Here is a 14,282-nt window from a genome sequence, read left to right on the forward strand (position 1 = left end):
TACAGTTCCATTGTTCAGAAAGCAGAGAAAGGAGATTTTCTTTTCTTTTTTTCTTCTTTTTCTTATTAGTTACATTTTGTTAACTCTGTATCCCAGCTGTATCCTGCTCCCTCATTTCCCTCCCTAATACCACCCTCCCTCCCTCATCTCCTCCCTGCCCCTTTCCAAGTCCACTGATAGGGGAGGACCTCCTCTCCTTTCTTCTGACCCTGATTTATCAGGTATCTTCAGGACTGGCTGCAAAGTCCTCCTCTATGGGCTAACAGGACTGCTCCTCCCTTGGGGGGTGGGGAGGTCAAAGAGCCTGCCATTGAGTTCCTGTTAGAAATAGTCCTTGTTCCCCTTACTATGGGAAACCAATTGGTTACTGAGCTACCACGGGCTACATCTGAGCAGAGGTTCTAGGTTATATCCATACATGGTCCTTGGTGGAGTGTCAGTCTCAGAAAAAACCCTGTGCCCAGATATATTTGGTCCTTGTGGAGCTTCTATCCTTTCCACATCATACTAACTCCCCTTCTTTCATATGATTCCCTGTACTCTGCCGAAGGTTTGGTTATGAGTCTTAGTGTCTGTTTTGAAACACTGCTAGGTAGAGTCTTTCAGATGCCTTCTGCAGTAGACTCCTGTCATATGTTCAATGCACATCCCATTTGTCTTTCTAAGTGAGGATTGATCATCTTACCCTGTGTCCGCTTTCTTGATTATCTTTTTTAGGTGTACAGATATCATATCTTATAGGGGTATATATGTTTGTTTTTCTCCTTCTGGGATACTTCACTCAGAATGATCATAAAGGAGATTTATTAACGAAAGGCCAGTTTTGACTATAGTGCAAGTTCAAAGCCACCTTTGGTTACAGAGTATGACTAGTCAAACACCAACTAAAACAAAATCTCAAAAACAAAAGTCAGCACCAAAATCACACTTTTAAAAAAGGTCAATTAATGCAAGGTAAGAATAAAAGTACAAAGTAGTAATTGAATTTTGACAGTGTATGTAATCCAAGTAATAATACAGGATATGATCTAGAAGAAAAAACTAGAGTTATATAAAACCATTGTATAGGATGAAAGGATATGAGTTTTAGATAAAGAGAATAATAAAAATGAGAGAGAAGATATTTAAATAGAGCAACAATTGAGAGTTTAAAAAAAATTAGTAAGGGGCTGGGTGAAAGGCTCAGGATAGGTGTGTTCGAGCCTGGGAACCGGAAGACCTAAGTCCTGATCCTAATTTACCAAGTAAATGCAGAGTACGCACAACAGTCGGCCTGTATTCCCAGTAATCAGGAATGATATGGAGGCAGAGGCTCCTCTGGAATAAACTAGCTACGTAGACTAGACAAATCAGCCAACTCCTGTTCAAGTGAGACACCCGACCTCAATACATAATGATTAAAAAAGCAGTCCACTGACAAATACCAGCCTCTATGTGCTTCCATACCTGCACACACTTAGCCCACCCATACACATGTGAATGTACATACATGCTTATCACACACTCATAGATCTTCAAAAAGAAAAAAAATCTGATTAAAGAACAATCATGAATACAAAGAATATTTTTTCAAAGAAAAGTTACATGAATTAGAAGAAGCTATTTCTTTTTTTTTCTGTATTAAAAACATATTTAATAAATTCTTTACAATGAATACTTTGTTGATAATGGAAACCCTATAGAGTTGTTAGTTAGACATACATACATATATATATATATATGTAGTTCAAGTAAGACTTTTAAAATTCTTTTTTTTATTGGTGTCATTATCACTTTTTCATATTTATTTTTATTTATATTAATTACAGTTTATTCACTTTGTATCCCCCTGTACCTCCCTCCCTCTTCCCCTCCCAATCCCACCCCCGCCTCTTCCCCACCCCTGTCCTTCTCCCAGTCCACTGAAAAGGGACTCTGGCTGTACATTGTGGAGGAAGCAGATTCTTATATTTTGCTGAAATGAAAGAAAAAGCAACATGAACATACTTTTGAAAAGCATGAGTTTAAATTATCCAAAAGAAAAGAGAAAATAATATATTTTCAAAGTTGTACAAGAAAATCATTTTTAAAATACAAAAATGAAAGGCATAAATATATTTCTGTACATTAGAATATGTATGAAAGCTCTGAATGATAAAACTAGGGGGTGAGTTAGAGGATGAAGTAAACTAGGGATGAGTTAGAGGAATACACAGAAGATTAATGTCCAGAACACTAAATACTTCCATAAACCAATACAAATGTATCTCTACTTTAAACTGAGCCAAGACTGTGAGCAGAGAGAAGTTCAAATAGCCAATAGCTATGTAAAGTTTCTAAGTCTCACCGGTAAGCACAGACTATATAGCAAGCCCTAAGGGTAGGGCTCAGTGGTTGAGCCCTCAGCTAGAATGCAGGAAACGCTGGTTGGATCCTCCCTACACATGCACACAGACTCAACATGTAATAGCAGAGCTACAAGTAGGCATCATGTGATGAATCCTGCACGGCTAGACTGTCATCCCGAATAGGTGACTCACAAAATAATAATCCAAATAAGAGAGCGCTTGGTAGTGAGCCAAAATAAAAGGTGAACATAGCCTGTCATCACCAGCTATATTTTAAGGTATCCAGAAAAACCTGATGTGCTTTAAGAGATGGTGTAGGAAGGTTGATAGGAAATTAATTTAGATGAAGGAGAGTATAGCTGGGTGAGGAGACTGATCCATTTTTGAGAACAATACTTCTGTAAAAGATATTTTTTAAAATTATGACAAAACATAAAAATGTTTGGAAATTATGTTACATAAATAGTATTATATATACATAATGTTTGTATGATATGTATATTAATATACCATTATCAAGTATTTTAAAAGAAAAGATGTATGGGAGAGTTAACTATCCCAGAAATAGCTGTGATGGTTTTGTGAGCAGAAAATTTTATTTTATCTCACTTATAGACAAGTCAAAGAAATTTTTAGCTGCAGCAAGTCAAAAAATTCTTTCTCATTTGTCCATAACTGATTGGATCTTTGGTACAAAAATGTTTCTGTGACTAGATTACCTGGTTCACATTGACATTGGGAAACACGTAAGTTTATGCTGACGATCAGTCCATCAGTTCTGTTGACCACAGGACCAAACATGAAGGAAGATTTTTGGTTTCTGTTTTGTGTTTGTTTACTTGCTTTGTTGTTTTTGTTTGCTTGTTTTTACTTTTCAAAATTTACATCAGTATTAATTACTGTGTTTTTATTGCTAATTTTTCTTAGTAAGTTTATGTTATATAGAGACCGAATAACAGCTGTTTTCAACTGGATTCTCCGTGTCGCACATAGGTATATAACATAACATCATTCTACATTGAAATTTAATTCTTCATATGTTGATCTCCCTAACTTTATAGAACTTCATGAGAGGAGCAATTGCATTTTATTCATTTAGGAAGTCCTAGCATTTGGTATGTAGTATGTACTCAATACATTTTGATGACACTGAATCATTCACCTTTGTTATCACACAAGTGATAATGTGCATTGATTCTTAACTTCCTGTTATTTATCTCATAAAAATATATAGATCAAAATATGATTGTAAAGAGAAAATGTACATTGAGATCTTGGCATTTCTCTTGAAGGCCATTATCTCTTACTTTCAAGTTATGCCATGTATGCTTTATAATTGCTGCTCACTAATTGGCTAAAGTCATATTCTAACCATAAGCTATCATATATTCTCATGAAATGTGCATAAAACCAAATAAAAACATGTATAGAATAAAATGCACCCTAAGATGCATATTCTTAGGTTTAATGATGAATCTAGAGAGATGCTAGTTTCTAAGGATACGATTCTTACTCTGCTTTTAAAATAATTACTTAATGTCTAAGTAACATTGTTTTTAAATGTAAACTAATATGCCAGACAGAGCATGATAGTTGTGTACTACCTAAAGGTTTGATTTAAGCATCTCACTGACCATGGGTATTCAAAGGAATCACACAGGTGTGTAGGTACGTGCTGTGGTATGAGCCCAAAGCAGCTTAAAAGGATTTTAATGTTGCCTCTCAGACCCAGCAGCACTGCAGGCTTCAAAATTTCAAAGAAAAGGGTCTAGCCAGGTGGTGATTAGATGCAGATGGAAAGTGTCTGAACTATCTGTCTTCCTAATGCAACAGTGTTGCAACTTATTTATCTCCATCAGCAGAGCAGTGGTTAGAGACAATTAGGATTAACTGTAGGCAGCTGTCATCCTGTTTGTTTGTGCTGCCTTTGCTCCTGGAGAGCCCACGGAAGATGGTTATATAAATACTGTATGGAATGTATTCAATTAACATTGTATCCATATTGGAACCTGAAAACTTACAGTATCCTACTGACACTTCCAGTCTTTCCTAGTTTCTAACTTTGCTTCCCATAGACACATGCTACACATAAATTTATAGTATCTACATTTTGATGAACACTGATCTAATACAAGCATGGACCCTTGACAGCTCACTGTCTTTATATTTGCATTTTATAACTCCAGCCGACTCTTTAACAAACACTAATTATTGTTAGCGTTTCAGATGACTCTTTGTTGGTAGGCTACATTTATTTTCTGAACAATTACATCCTGGAAATGTCAATAGAGTCCTCTGATCAAATGTGTAGAGAAAGTTATCAGAGGCAGCATAAAAGCAAAATAAATCATTAAAATGGCCAAATAGTAAAGGTTTGTCTGCCCCTGTTTCCATGATTTTAGAAAATTCAAATTTATAGAAAAAAAAGTGAAAATGATTGTACAATCTTAATCTCCACATATTAAATGAGCATTCTTTGTTTTGCTTTATGGCATCTATCTAGCAATGTCTTGAAATTTAGTAATTTCTCTAGCTCTCCATTGCCTGATTCCATCTTAAAATATTATAGAAGAAATTTTTTACTCATTATCTTAAGGTGAATTTCCTCCCCCTGGCCTTGAATATGCTGTGTTTCATTCTCTTACTAAATGCTATTTTAACTACCACATGGCTTGGACAAACTTGTGTTCAGAAATCATGAATGCCTTTTGCATCACAGTAACACTGGGGGATCTGGGGGCCTGCGGAGCTCTTTGAAACCTAAGCAGGAGCTATCGAGCATGTATTTGTTGATGTTCTGCTGTACTTTTTTCTCCAAGGAGTACAGGGTGTAATGTGGAGAATGTTGCACAGGGTTTGCCTAAGAGTGTTAAAAGGAAATGAAAAGAAAATTGTGCTTGTGTCAAGTGAGAACACAGTGGAAAAGACATGGCTATTGGCAAAACCAAACCCCAGGTGGCAGCTAGGCATGCCAAATAAGGTTAAAGGAGCCAGGCTACCCTGTAGGGCCCATAGAATACTGAATCATTTTGCCATAACAATAGAGAATTCCATTACATTCACACATAAAGACCTACAAATAGATTCGCAGCACAGAGCATGTCCTTAAGAACCATCTCCCCAGTTCTCTTAATGTATAGATTGGGCAGATAGAAGCCAGAGAGAACAAGTAATGAGTTAGAAACAAAATCATGGGTCAGAAACCAGATCATGCATTTATTTCTTCAGTAACTTCACTGAGCACGCTCTAGGTACACGGCCCCCTGCCCTACTAATGGCAACCCATACTGCCTTGTTCCACCTCCAGTTGCCTCCAGGGCATCCAACATGTAACAACTCAGTTGACAGCAATTCCAACCCTTTTGAGGGACAGACCTCAGCCACCTCACACAGACCTACTGCTGACGGAGGCTTTGTTGAGAGAAGGGAATTCTCTTCCAGGTGTCTGCAGTTGTGCTGATTGTCTTTGATTCAAATGTGCTTATCGTGTGTTCCTCTGCCAGGTCAGCTAGGAAAGACTTGATAGATGGGAAGAAGCTTGTGTCTATGCATGATCCTTTAGTACAATTGGCAAAGGCCCTAAGCATTATCTTTCACCAGAGGAAACACTTCTGTCTTAAAAATTGACTTTATCCTAAAAATACCTGGCATGCTAGTTTAAACTCCAATAAGATAATTGAAGTTGGAAACCCCTTTTGTTAGAATCAAACGTGAAATTTCTTCAAAGATACATAGTTTAAGAGCTGTCATTAATCTGCCTGTCCCCGGGTGGTATCACAATGGCAGCTGTCTCTTTAAAAGACCATGCCACTGCAAGAAAAGCTGGACTAGTTTCAAGGTAGCTTTAAGTTACTTTCCATACTCCAGTCCCCATACTGAAAATATATAAAACCAATGATTTAGAAACTAAAGACCTTCACTGAGCTATTTGAAACACTTCATCCTGTTAACTTTGTCCTTTGTCCTGGGTTAGTCTCCTAAGAAGCAAACTCCCTCTTTTGCAAGCTGTGGACTTTCCTTGGACCAAGGGAGTTGAAAATGAGGAAGGGAAGGTGGCCTTTTTTCTGTCCATCTCAGTAATCATCTTGGACGACCTGCTTGAAATTTGGACTCCGGGGACACCTGTTTCTTCCACGGCCAGAGCCATGATGCTCTGCCTCTCCCTGGTGCCCAGCCACTCTGGCATTGTCTGAGATACCCCGTGAGACTGTGAATGACTCTACGTGGCCACTGCCGCCAGCACGTACTGTGAAGAGAGAGGGAAGCCAAACCGCCAAGCAAGGCGTGCAGTTGGAGAGCCAGAGGTGTGCTGCCTCGGCGGAGTCAACTGCGGCTTCTCTTCCTTCTCACACACATGGAGTTTGGAGCCGAGGAACCGCAGCCCCGACACTTAGCCAAGTGGATGTGTGTGAGCAGGCTCTGAAGGCTGCGCCGCCTCTCCCGAACCTCCTGCTGGCGGGATGTAAATATACCTGCAGACCGGCCAAACAGGACTGCCTTTCCCCCAAGCCCTCCCTCCTCCCACCCTCTCTCTCCCTGGCTAACCAGCATGAGAGGATCGGAGAAATCAACAGCCCGCAAGTGACAGCTCCAGCCTGGATCCGCTGGGCTCAGCCTCCGTGGGAAGTTGATTGTGCAGAGGCTTTCATTGTGAATCTCCGCTGGCATCGCTATGTTTGCCTCGATCTGGTATGCCAAGAAGCTGGGTCGCAGGTTCGTGCACAATGCCAGGAAGGCGAAATCAGAGAAGGTATGGAGTGAGTGGGGAGGAAGATCGCCTTACGGATGTGCCAAATGCCTGCTCTGGGCTCCTGGTTTGAATACAGACGCAGCCTTTATTCGCTGGCTGTGAGAACCTACCTCTCACTGGGAATGTGGTCCATGCCACTTAGGAAGGGGTAACTCTTAGAGCCTGGTTCGGGAGGGAGGGGAGCCTTCGGGGTTGATCTGGATCCGTGGCTATTCCAACTGTTTGCTGAAATCAGCGGGTTGATAGAGAGGGTCTCCACGGAGACAAGTATTCTCGGGCGTTGCATCGGATGCAAGCAGGGGAGCATCTGCAGATGCTGGGGGGGCCCACTAGCAAACTTGTTGCTGTACTGCATTATTTTTATTACTGTGATCTTTGGGTCTGTGGTAGCGTTAGGAATGCCCGTGTCTTCCTCCAGCGCGTGTGCTCTCACCTGTGTCCTGGGAGACTTCCAGTGAGAGTCACCACACCTCACGCGAGTGCTCGATAAGGTTCCCACGGAACAAAAACCTTCATTACAGAAGGGTTTGCAGTGGGCATGAAATCTCTGTTCGGTGGGCTCTCGGTCTCCGTTGAGAGAATGGCTTTGTGCCCCCGTGTATTCTGCACAAGTTTCCAGAGCATCTCTGCACGGATTCACCTCCTTAGTTTTCTCTAAGAAATTAAGATGGCCTGTAAGTCCCAAGGTGTATGAAAAACTTGAACGTAACCGAAGATATTGGTTTACATCTTTGATATTTTTTTTCCGATGCTTTTTTGAGGTGCTGGCCAAAAACTGTCATATTTTGGAAATCAGGAAACCAGAAAGGTTTTGGTAGGTGCTGGGCAAACTTCCACAAAACCTAAAAGAATCTTGTCGAAAGCCACATTGGCTATCTCACTCTGAGGATGCTATTTTTAGCCCACATTCTCTACCTTTCCCGCATTCCTGAGACTGACCCAGGCTAGGTAGCTCACAGGGTCTGTGGTACTGTTCTTTCTCCCAGCTCCCAGTACGCCACTACTACCATAGCATGTTGTTTGTTCTGTCAGAGTAGGATAAAACACAGGAACCCAATGATAAACCCAGATAGGACTGCAATGTGAAAAGAGAAAATATCTGGTATTTTCACTTCAGGGCTGTAGCCTTTTCCAGCATCAGGATCCAAAAATTGCCACACGATAGATAGCCAGCTTGTTCTTCATTGACTCCAGTGGCGAAGGAGTGGGTGGAAAGGTTTAGGGTAACATAGGTCCATTCCACGTTTTATATCTCACAAACTGGAAACTTACCATGCTCCGGTGTATTGGATTGGGTGTCTCATTTATTTGCTTCTCAAGTGATTTTTAAGGAACCATACTTACAGGGAGTAAAAAAGACATATTTAGAATTCTATCAGAGTACTTTTTTTTGGGGGGGAAAAAGTGTTTCTTTCCATTAAAATTATAGGCTGTATGGATGACAGGGCTCTGAAAGGCACCGGGGGATAATGCCTCCTGGCAAATTAGTATGCAAAGAAAAGTTGAATTTTCCAGTGCCATTTAATTCAGGTTCAGACCTGAATGTGGGGCCCGGCAGCTGTGTGTGAAGGACTTGAAAGGCTGCTAACCTAACAAAGTGACTTGCATTCAGCTGCTTCAGCGAGTGAAGAAGGTGGCAAGGGGACACAGAATATCCTTCCCATTTCCAGGCCGGATAATGCCCAGAATAGGCAAGACACAATCAAGAGTGAGGCTTAAGTATTTTAAAATTTTTGTCTTACTCAGAGTGTGAGATTGCATTCAAATCAGGAACTCAGCATCAACTGAAGTTTGGCTGTCAGAGTGAGAAAGACCAAAACAAAACAAACAAACAAACACAAACCAGATTAATTCTAATGCCCTGTGCTAGCCGAAAGTGCTGGGAGGGGCTGATTGTTGAACACTAGGTGCTGATATCTCACAGAGGTTGTATTTGTGGGGTTTCTAGAATAAATTAAAAGGTAGGCTACTTAGAAACGTATCCACTCACTAAATACCTGATGAATGGCAATCGTTTATATTGCATGGTTGGATCAAATTACTTACTTAAACAAATAATTACAAATTAATATTTTCAGCTAAGAATTCAGTAGCATACTTGAGAAGGAAGTTGATAACTCATACCACAAGCTGCAGTAATTGAGGGGATCAGCTGTATTATGGACGTGGTTATCCAGTTGCCAAACTTTACAAATGTTGCCCCTCCCCCATCTAATAAAGCCAATTTATACTAAGCACAGTCCTTCCACCTTATTTTACCATTCACTTTAGATTAGGAAAGTATCTTTCTCAAGGCCACATGGGAATGAAAGAGCCTAAATAGTACCCTAAACATACAGAATGCCTTTATTTATTTCTGGTTGTTTAGTCCATTGTTTGGCCTTAATCAAATGCTAGTGCAGTTCACTGCCCATCAATGAGCTGCTTTATATGTAAGAGTGAAGTCGATTTTCAGATCCTACATGATGTGTTATTTTTGTTGAATTCTAGAGGGGACATGGGCTAGCCCCAGTTCAAAGAAGGAGCAGTAACTATCATGCTAGAATTTGAACCCAAATCCTTCCATGCTATATCAAAATCATATCTTTGGTTCTCTTGCATTGTCTGTGGCTCTCAAAATTATCCAGGATCTCCTAATATGGTCTTGTCTAGATATGTTAAGCATTGCTGCTTATCTTGTCTTTCTCTTTTGTATCAGACCTTCCAAAGTCATGAAGCGTCCAAAATTAAAGTTTGTGATTTTGCAATCCAACTGCCATGCTTCAGATAAAGCAAAACGTATGTCTAAAGTAGAGAATTGCCTGTTCCATTAGTGATTTCTCACCTTGCCCCTTCTAGTTGAATAAATGCCACAATGTCTTAGCCACTATGATTGGTTATACGTAGGTTGTAATTGTCATATCTTAATAACCTAAACGTTGATGTTTGTACTCATTGATCTTTCTTATAGAATCTAAAGATGTCTTTCATCAGAAAGGACCTAAATTTTGGCCAATTATAACCATGCCTTCCTTGAAAAATGAGTCAAAGATGTTAGGTAATTCACATTGCCATTTTCTTCAGGAAATGGAAAATAAAGGGCCCTTTGTTATTCTTTCATTGAAAAGATGGTTACTCAGACCAGCAAATTCTGTGAACAAAATTATCCTAAATATGGTGATGTGCTGCTCAGACTGCTTGGTCACAACATGGCATCTTCATTTCAACAATTATTCCCTCTTTTCTGGGATCCTTTGTAATTAGTTCAGAAGTTGGTTTTTCTCTTTTCTGCCTGTTGTTACATTTCACCTTAAATCTCTTAATTTAGACCTTCTCCTGATTGCTTTACTCTAAAAGGCTAGCTGATACATTTAAGAAACATTAAAAATGCAGTTTCAGGCCACAGGGAAATGGCAAAGACTATTGAAGTACTTAAAGTTGTGAACCTTCTCTCAATTGTTTCTTTGTTTTTATTTTAATTTTTATGCTTTTAACTTCTTTGAGGGGAAACACCTAAAGGTTCCTGCATATGCACTTACTAGAGACTAGTAATCACATTCTTCATCTAATAAAAGTAACATGGATAAACTGGACAGTGTGACGTAACCTGTAAGTGATGCAACAGAGATCTGACGTTAGGCCATTTTCGCCCTTGAGAACTTTCCCAAGAATTGGCACACTGGAAAACCCTTGCTTTCTTTTCTAAGTACAGCACGTTAATTCTGCGTAAACTGAGGTAAAGGACAACCTACTGATGAGCTTGTCAGCAGGGTGACCAAAGAGAAAGAATTATGACCTTCGTGGTCCTAGCAAAATAGAAAAAGAGGACGGGGACTTAAAAGAGGGCACTGCATGCTCTTTGGCATGCAGCCTGAAGCCAGACATTTGCCTTATGTAACTTCAGTGTTCTTATCTGTCAAATGGAACTTTCACCTCCAGGTTTTAAATATGGTGAAGCAGATGCTCTCAGAGTGAAAGTGAAATCCTTTCCTGTCATCTCTTAGATCTGCCATGATTTGGCCTCTCCTTCCCTTTCTGCCTCTGTATCAATGAACACCTAAACTGAGAATCCTAAACTCTAAGTAAATGGCCCTATCCTTTTTCTTAGCTTCAAAGATTTGGCTTGACCTGTTCAGCTAGTTACCTGACCACAACCTAGCCCTAACCTTCACTAGTTCTGCATCCTGAAGGGACATCATCATTACTAGGAAACTCTGTGGCCTCAGAAGCCCAGAATGGATCTCCCACCAGTCCCCAAAGCATTGGTTGTAATCATCTTCATGTTTCTGTAATTCTCATTAGAGTATTTGAAATAGGGGTCTTTTAAGCCTTGTTCATCAGGTTTATAGAGCTTAAAAGAATGCTGAGCATATGACTGTCTTTCATACATTGCTTCTTAACCTCTAAACTGTCACCTCTTGCAAGATGCATCATTATTTATTACCCAGAGACAGCAGGACAGTGAATGGATTTGTGATGTCATTGTACCTATCAGATGCATCTTTATTACATACTGTTAAAGTGTGAAAAAAGTTCACCTTTAGAATGAATGGAATACACCAAAATGTTGAAGGGATGAATGCATTTTATTTAAGGATGAAACAAATTATTATGAATAAACTGCTGAAATATAACACTTTCCATTCAATTACTTTCATTTGTTTGTCAGTAACAATGCTAGTTTGCATAATAGTTAAGGCTAAAACATATCACACAGCTTTTCCAGTACAGATTGAATTCATTTGGCATTGTGTACCTTTTTCTATATTTGGGAAGTTAAATAAACAAGTAAATGCAAATGAATATGCTATATAAGTGAGATGTTCAAAGCCAAAATCATGATAGAGCCATGTAGATTGCAGAAGAAAAAGTATGAAAAGTCTTCCAGACTCTCTCACTGTGTGTGCATGAAGCTATAGAACCGTGGCTAGTACTTAATGACTTCATGCTATTGCACTTAGTTAGGTAAGCATTCCTGTGTAGACCCATATACTTTAAAACAAATAGGCATTGCATTTTTCTGAATGCATATGCTTATGTGATGTGTGTATACAACTACCCAGATGGCAACTTTATTTTCCCTATGAAAAATAAATTTTGATACGTGACTTTACATGCATTACCTGAATTTTGCTTAAGCATTAGAAGATATGCCCTGATGTGGATGATCCATCAGTCCTCCATGCATGATAGAGTCTCCCTTGCCTATTCTTGTCTCATGGTAGTACAAGAGGAGGCTGACCTGGAGAGAGGAAGAGACAGATGTATTATCTCAGGTCTGTTAGAGACTTCTGAGTCTCCAGTCCCCAATCATGAGCAATAATAGCATGACTCAGCACCAGTGTCAGCCAAGTGGTGATGACCAGGAGGACAGGTGTTTGTCCATGCTGTGCGCAGCGCTGCAGATTGCTCTCATCATCTCACAGGGGAACTGAGCAGACTTAGAACCTGCTCTAAGACCCTCAGCTGCCACCATAGGGCATAGCTGTTGACCAGATCCTGATAGGAAGACGGGAGGAAAGAAAGGGGAGGAACTGGCTGGAGGGAAAGAAAGCATGTCGAACAGCCCTGGAGAAACTCTTAATTGTGTAATGCCTTTTGAGCAGTTTGGTCAAGCGCTAGGATGTACACTTTACATCCTTTATTTCACTTACTCCTCACTTCCACTTCCTGCATTGATTTTATCATTAGCTAAAGAAACCGAAATGTAAAGTGTTAAGAGGTTAGACCAGATCATAACTCGTAGTGGTAATTTTCAACGCCAGGTAATACTGACTACAGAGCCCTTGACTACAGACAGCCATGTAGATTTTACGCTTTGCTTTGCACCTTTCTTGAGATAGTCAGGCTGCCGTGTTGTCTGCAAATGACATCTGATCCCTCACTACAGTTTTTTCAGATACCAGGTAGAGAGAAAAACTCACTTTAGTCTAGTTGCTAGAACTTTGTTAGCAATATCTATATTGCTAACATACAAACATATATATATATATGTATGTCTATATGTATATGTATACATACATACACATACATTATATATATATATATGTTTGTCTATATGTATATGTATACATACATACACATACATTATATATATGTTTCTCTTTTCCCCCTTTTGCTTCAGAGGTCTTCCTCTTCATTGTGAAAATAGATTAAGGGATGAAGATAAAAATGTAAGATTACCTACTTATAATGCTCTCTGTAAAGATCAATGATATCCCACTTTCTATTTGTAAACAGAATAAATAAACTCATACTTCATGTATGAGTTTATTAGAGAATCCCCCTCACTTGAAGTAATGCCTTGCTGCACTCACTAATTTTTGTTTGAGCTACATATTTTAATTTCCTGAAGCTAATCACTAAGCCTTGAATTACATTGTCAAAACATTGTGATTTTTGTCCCTTTCATTCAGGACACCTAGCATCTGGGAGTTTGTTAATGAATCATGCATGAACCAGGGGTTAGTATGCTTGGCTGTTTACTGGATGCATTCCCTACTGCCTATGCCTCCTTGGCTAATCTGTCTTGGTTTCGTTTCTTCATCTGCAGCCAGCTTTCTTCATAGCTTAACATTCTTAGGTTTGTATTTGATATGAAACTACAGACTACTACAAGGAAGACTTTGTACTCACTTGCACTTATAAGCCTATCACTTAGCACAAAGGTGTGTGTCAGGATAAGTATGTCAAATGATTATACATGGAAGGCCTGGAACTTCCTTGGCTGTTCTTTAAAAGACCGTAATAAGATTATGCCCATCTTCAAAGAAGAAGCAGGATGAGAGACACTGAAGTAGGTTTTGCTTTTGTTTTTGTTTTTCTTGCTTGCTAAAATAAATAAACAAACAAAAACAAAAAACTTCATTTAACATATGAGTTCTGCTCCACATGTCTCCAGACTTGGTCTTATATGTAGATATGATATATTTTGGTTTTTTTTTCTACGTTCTAAGCTTAAAAATTCTAGCTATTGCGAGAATTCTCACTCCACTAATTATAGCCTGAGTTATGTCTCCTGAACAATCATATTTCAAAGTCATTGTTTCCAGTGTGACTTTATTTGAAATATTTATTTAAAATAATAATTTTAGGCAATAATTAGAGTTAAATTAAGTTATAGTGGTAGAGTACACATCTATAGAATTGGTTACCTTATCAAAAGGAGAGAGGAGGAATTATATTGCTTCCATCACCCCAGTACTAACCATCATTCTTGCTCAATG

The 14,282-nt window shown here is 39.3% G+C and overlaps 1 protein-coding gene across 11 annotated transcripts in view; it reads left to right on the forward strand.

Moving 5' to 3' along the window:
- Dlg2 (discs large MAGUK scaffold protein 2) overlaps positions 1–14,282 on the forward strand; it is a 1,446,492-nt gene that overhangs the window by 638,063 nt on the left and 794,147 nt on the right. For 2 of the 11 annotated variants that reach the window (XM_055623360.1, XM_055623361.1), the window contains exon 1: positions 6,970–7,077. The exons of the other annotated variants lie outside the window; for them this stretch is intronic. In XM_055623360.1, the coding sequence (XP_055479335.1) occupies positions 7,000–7,077 (78 nt within the window). In that variant the 5' untranslated portion in view covers positions 6,970–6,999. Of the gene's footprint in view, positions 1–6,969; positions 7,078–14,282 lie in introns of those variants that run through there. 11 annotated transcript variants of the gene reach the window in all.

Source organism: Psammomys obesus, unplaced genomic scaffold (assembly GCF_907164565.1).
Source record: "Psammomys obesus unplaced genomic scaffold, mPsaObe1.curated_primary_1811, whole genome shotgun sequence".
Taxonomy (NCBI): Eukaryota; Metazoa; Chordata; class Mammalia; order Rodentia; family Muridae; genus Psammomys; species Psammomys obesus.